Here is a 19,317-nt window from a genome sequence, read left to right on the forward strand (position 1 = left end):
GCTGTGTGGGAATGCGTGTGTGTAGGGGGGTGTGTGTGTGTGTTTCTGTCTCTGCTTTCTATTGGGGACAAGTCTGGATGGATGAAATGGATAATGAATCATCTGAGGGCGCGACTAAAGATAAAATTACCACTAAATCATAACGTGATGTTAATTATTATCATCTGCTTTTTGTTGTTTGTGTGTGTGTGTGTTTTCCAGGATGGTTGAATATTCCCTGGATTTGCAGAACGTCAACTTCACAGCCATCAGGACGGTGAGGGTGCTGCGGCCTCTCAAGGCCATCAACAGGGTGCCAAGTAAGTGGCCAAATCTCTTCAGACTTCATTTTATTTCATGTTCTGAGTTAAAAAAACCCCAAAAAACTTTCATTTCATCTGCTATTTATTTTAACCACTCTGTAATTTGGCAGTTTAGTTGTTCCGTACCCGACTTATCTGGGTTACTGAAAGGTTGCGTCTGCTGCAGGACATTTTGTAATAACAGTTTGTCGATCCAAACCCTTTTTGTTTTTTTTATTTCCTGCTTTGATAACGGAGGAATAAAGTGATTTTTTTTACTTTATTTATGTGATTTTGCCACTTTCTAACTTTAATTTAGAAAGTTTGTTAGAAAATATCTGTTTTTATTTCTGGTTTTAGTCGTATTGAGTCGACTGGGCGTGTATAAAGGCATGTTATATAGTCTACATATAATAATATTTACTTAAAAATGTATACATGTGAACATTCTTGTGGTTCTTCATCTCCATCATGTATTAGAAATGGTTTAATTCCAGGTTTGACAGGTTTGGAAGCGGGTTGGGTTGAAATAAGAATTTTTAAAACTGCAACGTGAACATTCAGCTTGTCGTATTATTATCAGTGATGTGCGGTGAGGTGCAACGCTGGTGAGGCACTGACTTCATCATAATAACATATACAAATATAGAACACCTGCATGGTATTGTTTACATAATTAAATGTAGTGCATGAGGACAACGCTGGAGGGTAAAAAGACTATTCTTTTACATGTCATGCATAGCAGCGCTGCCGCCGTAGAGTAATTCTGTTGACTCAATCAAACTTGGACATGTAAATTTGCACAAAAATCTGTGAGGGACAACGGAGTCCCAGAGCGAAATTCCGTGAGAGGTGTACGGAGCCCCGTGCAGGAAGAAAAAAGGCGAGTGACTGAGGGTCATTGCGCGTAACGGAAACCCTGTAAATTCTAGACACTAACAGGTACCATAGAATTGCACAAAAATCCGTGAGGGACGACGGAGTCCCTGTTCGAAATTCCGTGAGAGGTGTATGGAGCCTCGTGCCAGAAGCCCATTAAAATGCTGTCTACATGGTTTTAAACTGTGTGATTGTGAGCATGAGTGGGAATAAAAATAGCAACAGGTATTTTGTTCCATATAACACAGTAGGAGTGTAACAGGTAAACCTTCTATGGAGGCAAACTCGACTAAAAACCCACCTGTTTAGGATTGTATTTGAAACGTAATCAGTTACAAATTTATTGATGGAACTTGACTTAATGTCATGTTTTCATTGTTGATTCTATGTTGCTTTGTGTTTCTGTGTTTGATATGATGTTAAGCACTTTGAAATGCTGAAATGTGCTATACAAATAAAATTTGATTGATTGGTGTAGATATTATTAATTTCGTGCTGTGCTCCACAGCAAAGAGGAAAACAACTCAAGTACAACTCAAAACCACGTCTTTCTCGCTCTCTGTATTGGCCAGGCTACATGCAGACTCGTTGCCATAGAAACTGACAACAACGGCCCTAAAAAAAACTCTGAAATATTTCCCACACAAAGAGCAGAACATTCAGTCTGTTGCAGTAGTATTGTTTTAGGCTTAATGTTTATTTTGCGATTATTAATAAGTGATTGATGTGGTAAGAGGAGAAAACTATAATATATCGCTGCACTTGACTTTAATATATGGCTAGCTCACTGCTACTGTCTCTTACTCTGTAGTAAGAGATGGATGGATGGATGGATGAAAAATAAATACTTTAGAGCACAAACCAGAAGGTGACAATAGCAATATAAATTATTTTACCATTATATTTTCCCATTACGACAGGTGAGGTTTTGCCTCACTTGCCTCCCCTGACCGCACGTCACTGATTATTATACAGTACGTACATGTACTTAAATAAAATTTATACAACAAGCACCATTGCGGGAGAACATTCTACAAAATACTTTCTGTCAAGTTATTTTGGATGTGTAGCTGTTGCCTTTCTGAGCTATCCTCCACGACTAAACCAACCAGGAAGTTCATGCTTCAAGATTTTGAGGACTAATCGGAATCTTGAAAATGAACGGCCTACGAAGAAAACTGTCAATCCAGAGGGGGCAAAAAAGGAAAAAAAGCTTCCAACAGTCAAAAGCGTCAATGAAATGATTAAAACGCGCCTTTGAAGCCGGTCACATCAATTCCACGAGTGTTTTGCTGAAGTTGATGTCCTTTTGATGAGAACTGTCTGAGCGTTTTTGCTCGCCACATTTTTTCCTTCTTTTTTTTTTTTCTATGTTGATATGACTAAATTGTGCTTAGCAGGCAATCACTCTAAGTGGCTATGAGTACTCTCTAAGTTGGAGGCTGGTGCTTGAAGTTAATGTTTTGCTTCCTTTGTAATTGCTTGCTGCGCACCACCCACAGCTCATACATCTGCAGCACAAACGAAGCTCTTTGTCTTCCTGCTTTTATAAAAGTGAGGGAAGCCTATATGGCTGGTGAAAAAGAAATGCGGTTTTATTGGTATTTTTTTTTTGTCGCAAATCATGTTGTGAAACGTCAATTGATCCTTTTTTTTATTGTTATGTTCTAAATTCTTTTTCATTTAAAATTTATTTTACCAAAATTCCATGCGCTTGTTTTCATGTCATTCTTACATCCTTCATCACAGCAATTTTTTTTTTTCTTTAACAATATTGACACCAGTTAGGTATAACATTCTGTTGGCCTGTTTAATAGGGTATTGACCCACTTTTGTACTGCTAATGTGAGTTTCTGGCATGATTTGAGAAACATTGTGTGTATGAGCCAGTGTTGCTACACGAAGTGTTCGAAAAGTGTGTGACGGTGCGGAGGGAGAGTTGAGAGATGCGATCGGGTCAGCCCAGTGTCAGGAAATGATCGAACGAGACCGGCCGGGTCGGTTAACATCATTGATAATGGCCCAGAATATTCTGTTCAGCTCTGCTGAGAGGTAAATTGAGCACAGTGATGCATACCACTCAAAGCGAACTGCACTCATGCTGTAAATACACAACATTCATGAAATTCATACTGGCGTTTAAAGGGGCAGTGTTATGTAAATTTGACTTTGAGCTTACGTCATGTTGTTCTCTCATCAAAACTGGAGTGTTGCCTTGATTCTTGCATGCATGTTTAAGAAATCCTTTAATTTCCATGGCAACCATTCAGGTGTGTAAAACGCCTGGTTGGACCTAACCAACGTACCATGTCAGGGAAATCAGGCGAAGCCCTCGGCTCCTTCAGACTAGCCAGATGCAATTAGCAAACACCTGGTGGAACAGCACATCTGCTAAACTCATATGAGCTACTTGTCAGTAGGCCTGTCACAATAAATCAGTTATGCGCATGATAAATTCGGATCATAAATGGGCTCAATCATTTCCATTTGCGTGATTTATCATTTTTCTCTTTTCTCTCTTTCTACCAAAAGCTGGACAACAAAAGTCGTCAGTCTAATTTTTTTAGTCTCAACTGGCTCTTTTTTGACGTACAATTTCGTTTGTTTGTTTACAGAGACTTCATAATTCATTTCATTTAAATGTCCCCCTGTCCCAGTGTTAAATGTTCATTAGGATTTAAAGTTTATTGATATTTGAGAATGTGTTCTTGTATTATTACCATTACATTAATTGGAAATTGTCTCAAAACAACAATAATATTGTGTATCGCAATAACTTCTGGGACAATTTATCACCCAGCAAAATTTGTCATCATGACAGGCCTACTTGTCAGTGGTAAAAACTTTGCTACAGAGTCAATAGAGGATGGATGTTGTGATGACTTCCTGAAGTTGGAGCTACAGAAAAAGCAGGAGCTTCTTAAAGAGACAATGGCCCAATTTCAAGCTGCCAAGTTCCAAAGCCAAATTTCCTTTCAGTCATATTTGATATATATGGCTTTTTAAAAAAAACGACAACTAGAAGGTGGCATAGTGACTCGATTGTGCTATAAAATATTACTATGTGGTTGTAAAACGCGTAATACTGCCCCTTCAGGAGAATCATTGTAAGTAGAAAGTGGTTTCTAAATCTTTTGGTTTGGCATAGCTTTTAAACCTTTATTTTTTTCCCTGTCTTGTTCACTTGCCGATCTGTTTTCCTTCCGAGACATCGAGGGCAAAATGTTAATTTGGTGTCTCCTAAATCCCAACAGTGTCATGGCGTCCTGAAGAAGAGATAATCAGTGTTATGCACTTGACTTCACCTCTCTTGGTTGGTAATGTTAGTCATAATGTTAGTCTCCTTCCACTTGGTCTGACTCTAGCTTTCTTCAACCGTCTTCTCCTATATCATTTACATCATTTCATCTCATCTCTCCATGGTATAGGCACTAGTCATCCTCTGGGAACAATTTGTTCCACAGGGAGAGAGAAGGAGAGGAAGGGGAAAAAAAACGTATGATCTTGTCCTATAAATTGTGAATTGTGGAGTCAGGAAGGCTGAGCTGATCAGCAGGGACAGCAGGACCATAACCTGACATTCTCACCAGATATTTCTGTCTTTATAAATAATGGAAAAATGAATTTCTCTTGGTTTTAAGCCAGATTCCAGGTGTTGGGTTTATGCTGCGGTACTAACAGGATGCTCTCATGTACTGAACTGCAAGAACATGCATCTGTTGTCAAATTCATAACAAAACAATTAATAATAATGCAGAACTTCCTCTTTTGACATAAGCAATTAAGAAACAAACGCATGATCAGCACCTAATGGATTGAAGAGTAATTAGTAAAAGCCTGAGTAGAATGCTACAGCATAAGTTGATTAAAAATGTCACCATTGAAAGCAAATATTGATCAGCATCATATCATTATTTTACATAAAATAAATCAATAAGATGGTGATTAGCATTAAAGGTGAGCTGGCAAATATGAAAATAAATGCAGAATCCAGCATTTTCAATAAGGACATGGAATTTGGGTTGGCGAAACTTTTGCACGAAGGGAAAATTCGAAGGTGATGGGATTGTGGGGGTTAAGTGAAAGAGATAAATGGAGTTGGGAAGATGGGATTATCCAGCCTTACGAGGGACGGGTGGAGATGGAGCGGAGGGAGGGAGCGATGACGAGAGGAGAGATGCTGGGGAACCCACATGAACAGGCCATTACGATGATAGATAGACGCGAGGAAGTGCAGGGGACAGAGGGAGGGAGTCATCTGTTGAATAGAGATAAAGCAAGCGAGGGACAAAAAGGACGAGAGGAGTGGCGTGAGGGGAATGAAGGGAGCGGCGATTATGAATGATAAAAAGAGAACGCGCGTTCAGAGCAATGCCGAGTTTTATTTCAGTGGATTTGTTAGCGTTGTGGTCGCCGTGTTCTGTGAAACACACAAAAAAATTGGAATTCAGACACTAGGAATAATTTACAAGTTTGAGTGTTTACGGTTTCTGTCAGATCTCGAACTGATGAAAGACACAAAACGCAGCCAGAAGCAGAACCTTTATACTCCGATTGGTAGGCAATGTGGGGTTAAGTGCCTTGCCCAGAGGCACATTGACATGTGGCAGGAGGAAGCTGGAATCAAACCAACAACCTTCCGATTGCAAGACAACTTATTCTACCACACAGCCACAGTTGCCTGCGTTAGAATATGCATTCAAACTAAGCTAATATCACATATTTTAAAAACTCATTAAACACAAGCATACTAAATAACTTTAGTTTAGTGATTCTTTGCATTTTTTTTAAACCCAGAACATACATTTATATTTTTTTAAAAACATACATTTGACCAAAAACTAAATTATTTTCAATCATGTTTCTGAGAGTCACCTTAATTTCACCATAATTTCATGAATTATGTAAAGCAAATTTTCAGAAGGTTAAGCAGATGTTAATTCAAAAAATGAAATAAAATATATATTTATATAAGTATAAAATGCCAACTGAATTGTTTTGTGATCTAAAATGACTTCTTTTATTCCCTCATGGAAATCTGCTTTTATCTTACAAACAGCTAGCTCATCAGAGAGTTCATTTTATCGACTCTCACCACTGTTTAGTGAACTAAACACACACTTTGGTGGTTCACACACACTTTGCTCTGACATGTCAAAATGCCTTCTGGAAAAATCAATACCTGGAGTCCTTCCGTGGAAATCCAACTCTGGGTCGACGCTGTCGGGCTCGAATTATGCAGAAAAGTAGAAGGTCATAACTGCTGATTTGTAAAGATTATTACTGTGAATTACCCTCATCATCCTCCATCAGTGCCGCATGTAAGTGTTTATCTGTTTAAAGCCGCGTCCCTGAGGGGATCCTGCCATCTTTCTTGATTGTTAAATGAATGTCACTTTTATGATCTATCAGCTATTGGCAAGAAAATGATCAACATAGATTGGAAGTGTCACATATGATGCACTATTATTATTATTATTATTATTATTATTATTATTATTATTATTATACCCGCAGTCGTACCTGCAGTTATTTAGCTCCATGCTCTGTATTTGTAGCATGGATAGGGAAGCAAATCTTAGCTATAACAAAAACAATTTACCACAGAGCTCATCTCAGAGTGCAGCATCAAACACACACGCATGCATGTGTACGCTAACACCGGTTAGCAGGAGATGACTGAATGATTGCGCTCTTACTCTCGGTGGAGGATCTGTGTGGTGCGAGTCAATTAATTGCACTAATGGAAGTTCTCCATGTCTGGCTCCCACCGGCCGCAGCTTAAAAGCCTGGGTCTGTTGTCTGCATTACCCGCAGTCCCCACGGGAGGCTCCGTGTTAGCAACCAAGGCAACGGCCATCAGCGTATTCCCACTCTGTTGGTTTGTGTCCATCTGCTCCCAATGCGCCTCGCCTTTAATCTGGTTTGAGCCCGTCTCAGCCTGGTTCTCACCTCGGCTATAGCGTTTCCTTCTGCTCACCGTTTCCACAGCTGGTGCAGGCAATTTCAGCTGGTCAAAGTTAAAGACATTATCTATTATTATTGGTACTATTAAATCAATTGTACGAGCTAATTGAATACTTGTTTTATGTTCTATCGCTGCTAATAAAAGATTTTACACCCTAAAGACGGAACCATTGGAGATATTAAATTCTAAGCTAGAGGAATCCTTTTACGCTGCACATTATAACTTGAATAATTGATCGTCTTTCCTTTATAAATTGCCCGTAAATGGCTGCATATTTCAATCTTTTTTTGAATTAAAGCCTAGTTTGATAGTGCTGCGCTTTAAGCTGCTGCAGACTTCAAACGGACCTAATCAATGGGAGACGTCCGTTTCATCTTTGTCAAAGGAAATCCCGGCCTGTGATATTTATTACCCGACAGAAACAAAGTCAAGGTTAAACTACACCTTTGCTGCATTTTCACCTGAAAGAAATCCAGTTACAATCGTCAGACGATTTAATTTCACTGCTGCTTTCAGACAGTCGGATAGAAGCATGTTCTGGTGTTTACTAGAGAACATTTTACACTGCCTGTAGAACATGTTCACCCACTGGGTGTTTTACCCCTTTTTTTTATTGCTTTTGCAAGTCATAATTAATACAATTTGGTTTTCATTACAGAAAATTTTACCCCAAAAAAACTTTAATGTCAAAGTGAAAACTGATTTCTGTAAAACGTTCCGTAATATATTCAACAAATAATGACTGCATAAATATTCACTCCTTTAAAAACAGGTTTTAATGACTGTTTTATAAAAGAATATGTTTTACTTTCTTTCTTTTTAACAGCAACCTCTCTTGGCCCCAATTAGCTAAATACTCCATCCATCTTCAGTCTACTTTGCATGCAGAGTTAACCACCGGTTTAATTTTCTTCTGGAGATCTTTGCTGAAGTAAAGGCTGTTTGACTATTGTTACAATGGAGCTTGATGATTTATTAATTATAATATTGCAATTAATGGAATGGAAATTTCACAAAACTCTAATAGTTTCAGGATGAGCAAGAGAATGAAAGTGTTGATGTGGAATAATGGATATTTGCGTTCAAGATGAAACTACAGGAGTCGGTTGAAAGACTTTTTCTTTTTTCTCATGTATACGCTCATCTGGAACACAGCAACGTGTGTCTAGAGCTCAGGTTTTAGACAGTCTTTATTTAAAACATTAAGTATGGCATAAAACGTCAAATTGCAGTCATTCTAGAAAAAATGAAAAAGGAGTAAATTTCCACTAAAGTACCATCACCTTTTTTTTTATTAAACTTCTAGAAAATCGTGGAAATTTCTGAGTTTGAAAAATTAGACATTTGCAATAAAAATTTCAGAAATGTTCATATAAATCTCTGAAAATATTCAGGAAACAATTTTATTGTTTTTTTTCCTTCCAAATTCTCAAATTTAGAGCTCAGGAATTGATTTGGGTTTTTTTCTGAACATTTCTGAGTTTTGTTGGTGGAAATATACCCCTTTTTTTCCCCAATCTACAGTTGCCCTAACACAGCGTTTTAATTATGAGATACAATCATAAAACTCTCAAATTTATTGTTCAGTGTTAAGCACGTCATCTTTAAAATCTCTCTCTGGAGAGCAGGACATTGCTGAGCAACGTCTTGTTCATGTCAGTTTGATATTCACCACTCGGCTGTCACAGAGTGAGGACTTGAAGAGGCATAGCAGACAGCAATGACATGGCCTCTAAAGCACTTACCTCCCAACTTTATTAAAGTGTGATCCACACAGGCCCAACTTTAGAGCCCTGAGGCCCAAACCGATCCACCGTTCCAGGACCAAACAGTTCTACTTAATATCAGAACTGCATTTAAGTAAAAGTATTGATACTCTTGGTCAAAACTTACTCAAGTACATGTAAAAGTTGATTGGTCAAACGTTTACTCACCTTAAAGTACTTTTGAAAATACTTAACTATTCAAAAGTACAAATTATATTTTTTAATATCAGTACTTTGCAGTATTATTTTACCGAACCTTTTAGCTTGCTGAAACCAGCTGATGATGCATTGACACGTTGAACAACTCTGCTACAAAAAGTCTACACCATGTGTGAAAACTTAAGCAAAAAAACACAATTAAAAAATGTCAGCTAATGTTATTATTCTAATCATTAAAATTCCTAACACACAATAAAAGCAAAAAAAAAAAAAAACAACAACAGGAGAGACTTTTTTTTCTCCCAACAGCAACACTGGTAACTATAAGTAACGCCATATTTGACATGGAAGCTTACAAACATCAAACATGGCGCTAACATCTGGCCACGGCGGCGCTGGTTTCTTCAACCGTCTCCATTGCTGAGTTCTGTTTGAATGAAAGTGGGAGCTCAGCTCACGACACTTAAGGAGCGATCCAATATTTGTCTTTGAAATGTAGTGGAGAGAAAGTCTTACGTTCCCCCAAAAAGAAATACTCAAGTAGAGATACCCAAAAAATGGTGCAGTACTCAAGAAAATTCACTGTTACTGTCCACCATTGATTAAATGTTCGTACACAATCCGATCAACTGATAGAGTACCCTACTTGGAAAAAAAAAATTTGGGCAATAAATGGCTATAATACTTCAGGGTTTCTCGCAGGAAAACTTGCTAAATCTGGTGGTAGAAGTGCTATGGCAGTCATCCAGCGGCCCACCATGTTTTCAAGTTAAAAATTTTTAAATTTGACTGGAAATGGGAAAATATGACTAGGTGATTATGTCTTATTGGAAGACATTATTTGTGATACCTAAACATCAACTGTAAAGTCGTATGAACGGGAAACAAAAAAAAAAAAAAATGTAATCATCTGAATTAAACAATTCTCAGCCCTGTGGCCCCGCCAGACTGATAAAACCCTGTGGGATACTTTTTACAGATGTATACTGTGCTACGTGTTAGTGTACTCACCGCATATCTGTATAAAGGCCAAGCTGCCTGCTTTTAAATACTGCACTTAGCATGTTCACACTGCTTTCACTCGTCTGTGTGCCACTGCAGGCATGCGTATCCTGGTGAACCTGCTGCTCGACACGCTGCCCATGCTGGGTAACGTGCTCCTCCTCTGCTTCTTCGTCTTCTTCATCTTCGGCATCATCGGGGTGCAGCTGTGGGCGGGGCTGCTCAGGAACCGCTGCTACCCAGAGGAGAACTTCACACTGTGAGTCCAAGTCTGGTTTTGTGTGTTAACCTGTGAAAACTGGTGTAAGAAACCCCTAGTGCACTTCTGTCTCCATGGAAACGTGACTGTAACAACATGCCCTAATTTTATTTTGTACACAAAAAAAAAAAATAAAAAAAAAAGGAAAAAGCTTGCATGAATTAGAAAATACATTGCAGCTCTACATGTGAGTGACGTTTGCAGTGCCAGTGTCTCCCAGCTCTCCTCTCATCACCTGATCTGAACCGGTGAGAAGAATAATTACATCATCTACTCAATTTACTGTTATCACAAGCAGAAAAAAGAAAAGAGATGAAGAGCCCCTCCGGCTCTCAGTCTCCCGAGTCCTAACATAATGAGGCTAACCTCGTTGTGCACGGCAAAATGTGCGCAAAGCAAATATCATTATCTCGGAATCGAGTTTGGCACTTCATTAAAAGTTGAAACGTGCATGTGGTTTTTTTGTTGTCTTTCTTTTCTTTTACATCATGTGAAACTACTCCTTACGGTATCAGATGATAATTCATTATTAGTCCAGTGCACCAAGCCATAGGTGAAACTTAAAGGTAATTTTAATCATGTTTGGATCAATAGAAAAATGATTTTAAGCACTGAAGGTGTAATGCTGCAGTTTTTACCGATTTTTCCTCATGGCAAAAAGATTCTGAGTTTAATTCCTCTCTTTTACCACAATTTAATATGAAGGGGAGTACTTGTTGTTAATGAATTTGAAAATGAACATTTAAAAAAGCAGTTTGCTGCTAAAGATAACCAAAATTATTTAATCTATAACCAGTCGCATTCTGTCAACTGATTGCTAATCTGAAATATTTTAAACCTATCTGTCTGCGATTGGCTGTTTTGAGAACATGAAATGTGCAACCATTTTCAATTTACTTCACCTTTACTGTAATACACTACATGCACTGATTAAAAACTAATTCCATCTAAATTTCTGTCAGAAACATCAAAAATAAATTATTTTTTTTAATCTCTCTTTGACATAATGTCTGTAGATTAAGGGACTTCCTCGAGCCAAAGCGCTGCTGTGTAGCGCTTGTATTAAAACTAAATATGGGCCTTTTAAAGTGCCAGAATCAAACTGTAATTCTTTAGAGAAAACTATGCTCAGTAAACAGCACACAGTTTGTTTGAAGATGGAATGAATGTCAACTAAACTAAGATTCCTCAGAAAACTCAGGGAAAAGAGAGTGAAAGTTTACAGTTGTTTTCACAGCATGGGGAAGTATAGAGAAAAAGACTACAGATATTTTAGTTTATTTTTTTCTGTATTTCTTGTGTGCATGTTTGTAAAGTGAAGTGCATTTCACTAAAGTGCCATTTTACAGCACAATCAAGTGACTATGTTAGCTTCAGTTGTTGTAATAATGCTATATATCAAATATGACTTAAAAGAAATTTGACTTTGTAGTATAACTCCTTGAAATTGGGCCTCTGTCTCTTTAAGAAACTCCTACTCGTTCTGAAACTCCACCTTCAGAAAGTCATCACAACATGGCTCCTCTATGAACCCTTTACCAACATTTTTATCAGAAGTAGCTTTTATAATGAGCTCAGCAGATGTTCAGCTCCACCAGGTGTTTGCTAATTGCTGCTGGCTAGTCTGAAGGAGCGGAATTGGTAATTTGGGCGACGGGGGGCTGCTACATGAGGCAGAAGAATGGGAGCTTGGAAACAGTAGTATGGAGCTAGATCCAAGCAGGCGTTTTGCACAGCTGGATGGTTGCCATGGGAGATTAAAGGATTTCTCAAACATGCATGAAAGAATCAAAGCAACACTCCAGGTCTGTTTTTGATGAGGGAATAACTAATAGTGTTTTTAAAAGAAAAATAGATACCTACTTTGCTAGTTTATATAAAGTCTTGTTGGTGATCCCAAGTCATAACTGTATCTCGGGTTTTATTTATTATTCGTTCACATAAATAAGAAGCAGGTGCTTATTTGTGCTTATGACTTTTAAATGTGATTAAAAATAAATAAATAAAGGATGAACTCTAATTGTAGTGTTTATCCATCCACCAGTCAGAAGTTAAAACAATCATTTTAATGTTCCCCAGCAGCATCAGGAGCAAATCAAAGTTCGAAGCCGGGATATTTAACAGGTGTTGTTTGTTTTTCCAACCGGTCCGTTAAGAGTAAAGCTGTGACTGCCTGGGGAGACCGAACTCTCAGCCAAGCGCTTGATTAGCCTGCTTTAGCGGCATGGAGGAATGGGTTTGACAGGTGTTAGCACTGCCAAGCCCAGTGAGAAAATAATGATCTGATAAGAAGCTTTGGGGTAGCTCATCACCATGGCAACCATCTCATAAACGAAATGGAGACTTTTAAAGGGAACACAATTATGGGATGTCCTACCCCTACACTGAACCGATGGCGAGTTAATTGTGGTAATGTCGTCCAAAGAAAGTAAATTATTTTTGTCTTGTTGAACGTTTCATGTTTTTTTTTTCTTTTCCTAATTGCTGAAGGACAAGAAAAAAAAATGCAACTTTAAATCTTTGCTCAGGTATCAGTCATTTCCTCAGGTACAAAACGATAAAAGGTCTGTCATCCGGTGAAGTTAATCATCTTCATACACAGAGACACATCTCCAGTAGTCGGTGTAATAATGAGACGGGCTGCTGCTACTGCATGTGGGCTTAGTCACACACAGCAGTGGCGGAAAAGTAAAGTAGAGAAGGTGGGTGGGTGGGTTACCTCATTTATTTCTGGTGGCTTCTCGCCGCTGCCAGAGCCTGTGGTCGGCAACGAAGGCAAAAACACAAGCGGCAGAAGTCGCAGGTGGCCCACAGGAAATCATTTCTGGACAGACCCGCGGCTGGAAAGCCGATGCTTTCTTAACGCACGCATGAATGTGAGCGCATATGTAAATTGCCATAGAAACGAGAGCTTCACTGTGGAGATCCGTGAAATGAAAGTGCTAAGTAGTTGCCTAAGAATAGTAAGATTTGAAAAAATAAATTTTTTTTAGCTATGAGAAGGTTAGAAAACCCAATATAGGGTCAGCTGTGCTCCCCACCTCTCTAACAATGACCGCTGGAGACAAACAATCCTGCAAGGATAAGGGGGATCCGGCCGCTGGATGGGAGGAAGAAATAAGTGTTTTTCCTCATTTTTATGAGAATATTTGATAAGATTTGCGGTAGACTTAAGTTATGTAACATCTATGTCACATGGATCATACATAGGATCCATTAAAATGCCATCAAATAAAGAGAATACAGTCCTCAACCCTCCAACAAAAGGTAGGTGGTATGAACCTGCTGGATGTCTAACAGACTTCTTTTGTGACAGAGGTGGAGTTTTTATTTATTTATTTATGTCTTCAGTGTAGGTTATGTACTGATTAATAATGTAAACAGGTTACAGCTAGTTACATTTAAATAACCCCCCAAAAAATAAAAAAATTACCAGAATATTGTTTCTATGAGAAGGCAGGAATGAAAGGATTAAAATTTTCACTCCGCTTTTGCAAACGGACAGAAAAGAAACTTTTATGTAAGTCGAGTCAAATGGAGGTAGAGCTGAGGGTGGGAATAAAATCTAGCAATTAATTCTAATACTTATTTTTTTATTGGTAATAAAAAAAATGTGTTAGCACTTCCTAAATTTGGTGGACTGCGGACAGTAATTATATTTCTGTGGGTCAAAAAAAGAGAGAAATCAGAAACATACTGTAGGTTTAGACCTATACTTTTGAAAATAGGGGAGCAGCTTGACACATTGAGTTTTCACTTTTTCCTTTTTTTGTGTGCGTGTTTTATTCAATCCTTCCTTTCTTCGGCCACAAGAACTCTTTGAAGAATCTAATATAAGTTACAACATTAATGTTCCTTGGGATCAGTAAAGTATTTTTGAATTGAATTGGATTGAATCACTCCACACCCCTAGTATCTCCGTTTTGATTTACTGTACAGGATCTCCATTACAAATCAAAAGACTTTAGTACAAACTTGTAAAATCACTTTGCTTTGGCAGAAAACAGAAGAGCCCAACACCAAAAATCAAGCCAAACCTTTTCGTCAAATCATCCTTTGAGAAAATGCTGTTTTGTTGCTCGGTTGCATTTGAAAAGTGTTTTCTTTTGTAAGATAGTCCATCAGGGTTCATAAAGGAGACGCTGAATGCTTAAGAGAGACTGACTGAGTGAAAAGCGACGTAGCGCCACAGTTCTTCTGTTGAAACAGCTCACACGCTAGGTCAGCTATAATTGCCAACTGTCTGCATCTATCAGTATTTTTTTTCTGCTCTGCCCTTGAGACAGAAACTCAGATCACAGATTGTTCTGCTGTTCTTTATGTCCTGCCTTTGTTTTATCCTAATGTGAAGACAAATAATATAAAAATGTATCTTTTTTCATTGTTTCTAGTATTCGTGACTTTAAATCTGTAAATGAAGTTCAGTTAGCTCATAATTCTATCATTTTCTTTCTGATATCCTGTTTCGTTGCCTAAAAAAATAATACATTAAAGCTTTAAATGCATTTTTGACTAACTCTGACTTCTAACAGTTGACTATGATGGTAAAAAGATAAATTGGAATAAAGAAGGTAGGTGAAACCAAAAGTGTCAACATATTTTTAAGTCTTAAAAACTGTGAAGCACTTTGGAGTCCTCTGGACTTGATAGGGTGTCATACAAGTGCAAAGCCATTTACCATTTTACCGTTGAGTAAAGCAGATTCAGTACAATGCCAGGATCTCAAAGCAGACAGAAATTATACAAAAAGTGGAAGCAACTGGGAATGACGGCAACTTGGACATAAATAGGTAGGCCACATAAAAACAAACGGCCGGTTCAGCAAATGCTGAGGCCAAATCAGTCGCTTCAGACCTCCAAACTTCATGAGTCCTTCAGAATCGGCTCAAAAATTGTAAATATAGAACAGACTTTCATAAAATGGGTTTTCAACCAAGCCCTATTTCAGTGACTATAATGTAAAGTAGTGAATGCAGCGTTGTAAAGCACACTGCACTCGGACTCTGTGGCGGTAGACGTGTGTTCTCTGTACTGAAGAATCATGCTTCGTTCGATGGAAGTGTTTGAGTTTTGTAGTTGCCAGGACAACAGCATTTCCCTGGATGCATTGTGTCAAGTGTAAAAGCCGTTGCAGGTAGGATTATGGTGTTTGGCTGGTTTTGAGGAGGCAGCCTCTTAGTTTCAGTGGAAAAAAAAAAAGATATGAATCACTTCGTTTCATTCTCAGGAAATAGACTCAACTATAAAACTTAACAGGCATATTTAAGCTCTTACTGTGATTTGCAGATTAGAGGGAAAGAAACCAGAAAAAAATTGGTGAAATTAGTGATTCCTTGGGTTGAGCAGTTGGTCAGACAGCTCTGTGTGAGGCTGATCTGTGTGAAATCAGTCAATTTGACTGCAAGCAAAAGTGTAAAGTACAACATGCAAGGGTTGGCACACCGAGAAACTACATAAAATGGTCAACCGTGGGGACAGACGGTGCTGATGGCGCCGAGTTTGAAGTGTGCGTGTTTCTGTATAGTGCCGTCTTTCTGCCTGTCCCCGTCTGATCTCATTTTGTTCAATTTTACCATTACACGTATAATGAAGTCCCTCTGTGTCTCCCCATCCTTTCATCCACTCATCTCCATCTCAGAGAAAATACTGCTCTATGTTCCAGTCTCAAACGGCAGAGCTGCGTGAGATGACCATGAAGGACATGCAGTTTTGCTTGCTTAGAAAGCATAAACAATACCCAAGGCTGAGTGTCCCCTTCATGGTATATAAAAGCATTTTTCCCCTAGTTTTGTCCGCACCCTTATCTCTCTGTTTCTACGAATCTGTGGACTATCTAATCTGAACATCAAAATTGGACCCAACAGAACCTTAAACAAAAGGTGATTTCAAACCTTTTAAAAAACAGTAATAGCCACAATAATTATACGACACTCAGCGTACAAAACATGAACCCCCGTCTCCACATGAAGGTTTTTATTTAGTTGTGCCTGGAGCAACAAAACTTTCAGTTTAAATTACACTTTTTTTTTTTTAATAAGTCACTGTCTAAATCTAGAAAAATAGCACAGAGAATTGTATTAGCATGATTTGTTATTGCTCTTTGAATCTCACACTTGTTTATTTTTAATGATGACTCAATTATGTTTTGGGCTTTTTTTTTCTTTGGACGGAGACCGAGTCCTAGTCTAATAATTCATTAAAATCAGTACAATGGTGGATATTTGCAGCAAAATAGTGCAATCTACTCAGTCAGTGTTGCATGAGCTACATTAGCATTGTGAAAGAGGGGCACTTAACTCGCTCTGCCAGGACGTTCCAGATACAGCAGTCTCTCCAATCTCCTATTCCTGACAGCAACATATATTATTTCTGGAGCTTTCGGAAGCTTAACCTCACTATACTGCTCCAGCTTGACTAGAAAGCTGCTCTAATGTATTTAAACATCTTTATTGCTTTGGGTCACACTAAGATCATGAATTGTCAGCTTGTTAATCTATGATTTGAATGTTAAAATAATATTCAACCACACAACTGCTATCTGGAAGATCTAAATAGTTTGGTAAACAGGGTTTTCAGTGGGTTTGGTTTCCACACCAAGTAATAATGGAACAAATGTTGCAATTTTTTGTCTACCAGACTATCGGGTGTGAAGACCTTCTATTTACAGACTGCGCATACATTTGTTTTTGGTTGACCTGATTTAACCCAATGCATGATTTTGGCTTTTTAATTGGTCCGCCAACAATATCTGTTCACGTTTATAACATAACGTCCTTTCAACACTCCCAGGACTACGGGTATCGGTCTCCCCCGACCTTACTACATGGCCGATGAAGATGACGAGCGGCCCTTCATCTGCTCGTTACCCGTCGACAACGGCATCATGTCCTGCTCAGATGTCCCAGCCCGCCGTGAAGGAGGCCGGGCCTGTTGTTTGGACAAAGAGGACGTTGTCTACCGTCAGTCCATTGGACTGAGTCCTGAACCTTTGACCAATAACAGCGTCAGTGTAGCTGGCCTGTGCGTCAACTGGAACCAGTACTACACCAGATGTCATACTGGAAGCAGCAACCCACACAAAGGTGCCATCAATTTTGATAACATTGCCTATGCCTGGATTGTCATCTTTCAGGTGGGTGAAAAGTTCCATCAGAGTTTTAATTGTTTTGTTTTGTTTTCTATGGCTTTGGTTTGAAATCGTGTTTAGCCTAATGGATTACGTCCTGCCCTTCCCAAAGTTCATGACAAGGCATTGTTCTGGTTTGAATATTGAAGTGGGCTCAAGGATTTGACGAGCCAATTCAAGCACTTCAAGTGGCTTCATGGATTAAGAGCTTTGCACAAAACTGCCTGTGAATCACCAGCAACAGAAAACAAGAGGGTCAGGATAAAATCTGTGCCAGCAGCATTTACCTTAAGCGTCCACAGAAAAGCAACTTCATGTTATGAATGCAGACCAGACTGTTAGAAAACATAGTTTATTCCAATTAAGTTGTGCAGCCTGAAATGTTTTGAATTGGCATTCACTATTGAGTGTTATTTGCAGTGTTCAATATGCTGCTTTCTTTTTGCCTCTTTTGCAGATAAGTTTAATAATAATTTAAATATTGTACATACAGCGGAGATAGATTTAGGCATATAGTACTCAAATTATCAAAATTCGGTGTAACTAGACATAAACTCGACCACGGTTGGGTTTATCCCTATGCTTCTAATCAATCGTTGGTTAATGGGACATATATGCCATTTTGGCTGTAATATGATGTTTCAACTGGATTTGCTTCAATGGCTGTCCAGATAGATAGATTTGATTCATAGTTTAATATACATAATTTGGAACAGGTTTTGTTACTCAGAGCCACACCTGATGTTTTACCTGATTTCAAACTTATGCTAGCAAAACTAACTGACTGTTAACTTTAGCTTGTCTGGAAAAATAAACAAGCATATCGCCAAAAAGCTCAAATCCTTGATTGAACCTTTTACTGAATGAAAACTCTGTGGCCCTGAATTTATTGTGTCTTCTTTACTTTAGGTGATCACTCTGGAGGGCTGGGTGGAGATCATGTACTATGTAATGGATGCTCACTCTTTCTACAACTTTATCTACTTCATCCTCTTAATAATAGTAAGTCTTGACTTACTTTTGTTTAAATCAAAAATGTTGAACACATTACACTGACTGACTAAATGCTTAATGTAAATGTGGTGAATCTGAATAGGTTAAAAAAAAACAACACATGTACAGTTCAGTAGTTTTCATGAGACATTTGGTTACATTACTAATCTGGACAAATATGACGTGAATTATGAATTGTGAGTTTATAATCATGTAAGGTTGGTTGAGTTCAATTTGTCAGTAGACATGTATTGTTTCTGTCCTCTGTGTCTTACCTGTACGCATAGCTAGACGTGCACTCTCACAAATCCCTACACACACACACCCCTGCTGAGAGCTGCTACACAAATCCCTAAAGAATCCTCCCTTTTGTTCCCATAAAACACTTTTTAATTCCAGTCCTTTAGCTTCTCTATGTGTGCCACAGTACGCTTTTGTGTGTGAGCGTCGATGCGTGGCTTCCTCGCTATATTTCTATTTTAGCTTGTCGGCGTGTACTTAGAAGTGTGTGTGGAAGTGTTATCATAATGCGGCGTGACTGCTAGCTCCAGCTACTCTGCTACCCAGGGGCTGTCTTGTCTTTTTTATTAGACTTTTAATTGCCTCGCCTTCTGAGGCAGACACAAGCTTTTTCGCGCTCTTCCCTTTCCCCGCCGATACTCTCTTCATTCGTTAATGTGTCATTTCTCCTAGTATCACTCTATCTCCTTGAATGTGTCAATCTCTGCTCCCTGCACTTTCACACCCGCAACACATTCCCCTCCGTCTCTGCTTTCTCTTTCTCTCTCCCCAAGTCCATCTTTGCCATACGCCGTTCCCCTTACACTATTTTTTGTCTTCTGACAGCCTTATATCTCTCTTCTGCTGCCTTCTTTTCATCTCTG

At 38.6% G+C, this 19,317-nt stretch overlaps 1 protein-coding gene across 2 annotated transcripts in view; it reads left to right on the forward strand.

Moving 5' to 3' along the window:
- LOC114145100 (voltage-dependent T-type calcium channel subunit alpha-1I-like) overlaps positions 1–19,317 on the forward strand; it is a 194,018-nt gene that overhangs the window by 90,516 nt on the left and 84,185 nt on the right. For both annotated transcript variants that reach the window (XM_028018492.1, XM_028018493.1), the window contains 4 exons: positions 202–299; positions 10,155–10,314; positions 17,104–17,446; positions 18,350–18,442. In XM_028018492.1, the coding sequence (XP_027874293.1) occupies positions 202–299; positions 10,155–10,314; positions 17,104–17,446; positions 18,350–18,442 (694 nt within the window). The remainder of the gene's footprint in view (positions 1–201; positions 300–10,154; positions 10,315–17,103; positions 17,447–18,349; positions 18,443–19,317) is intronic.

This window comes from Xiphophorus couchianus, chromosome 5, assembly GCF_001444195.1.
Source record: "Xiphophorus couchianus chromosome 5, X_couchianus-1.0, whole genome shotgun sequence".
In the NCBI taxonomy this organism is placed as follows: Eukaryota; Metazoa; Chordata; class Actinopteri; order Cyprinodontiformes; family Poeciliidae; genus Xiphophorus; species Xiphophorus couchianus.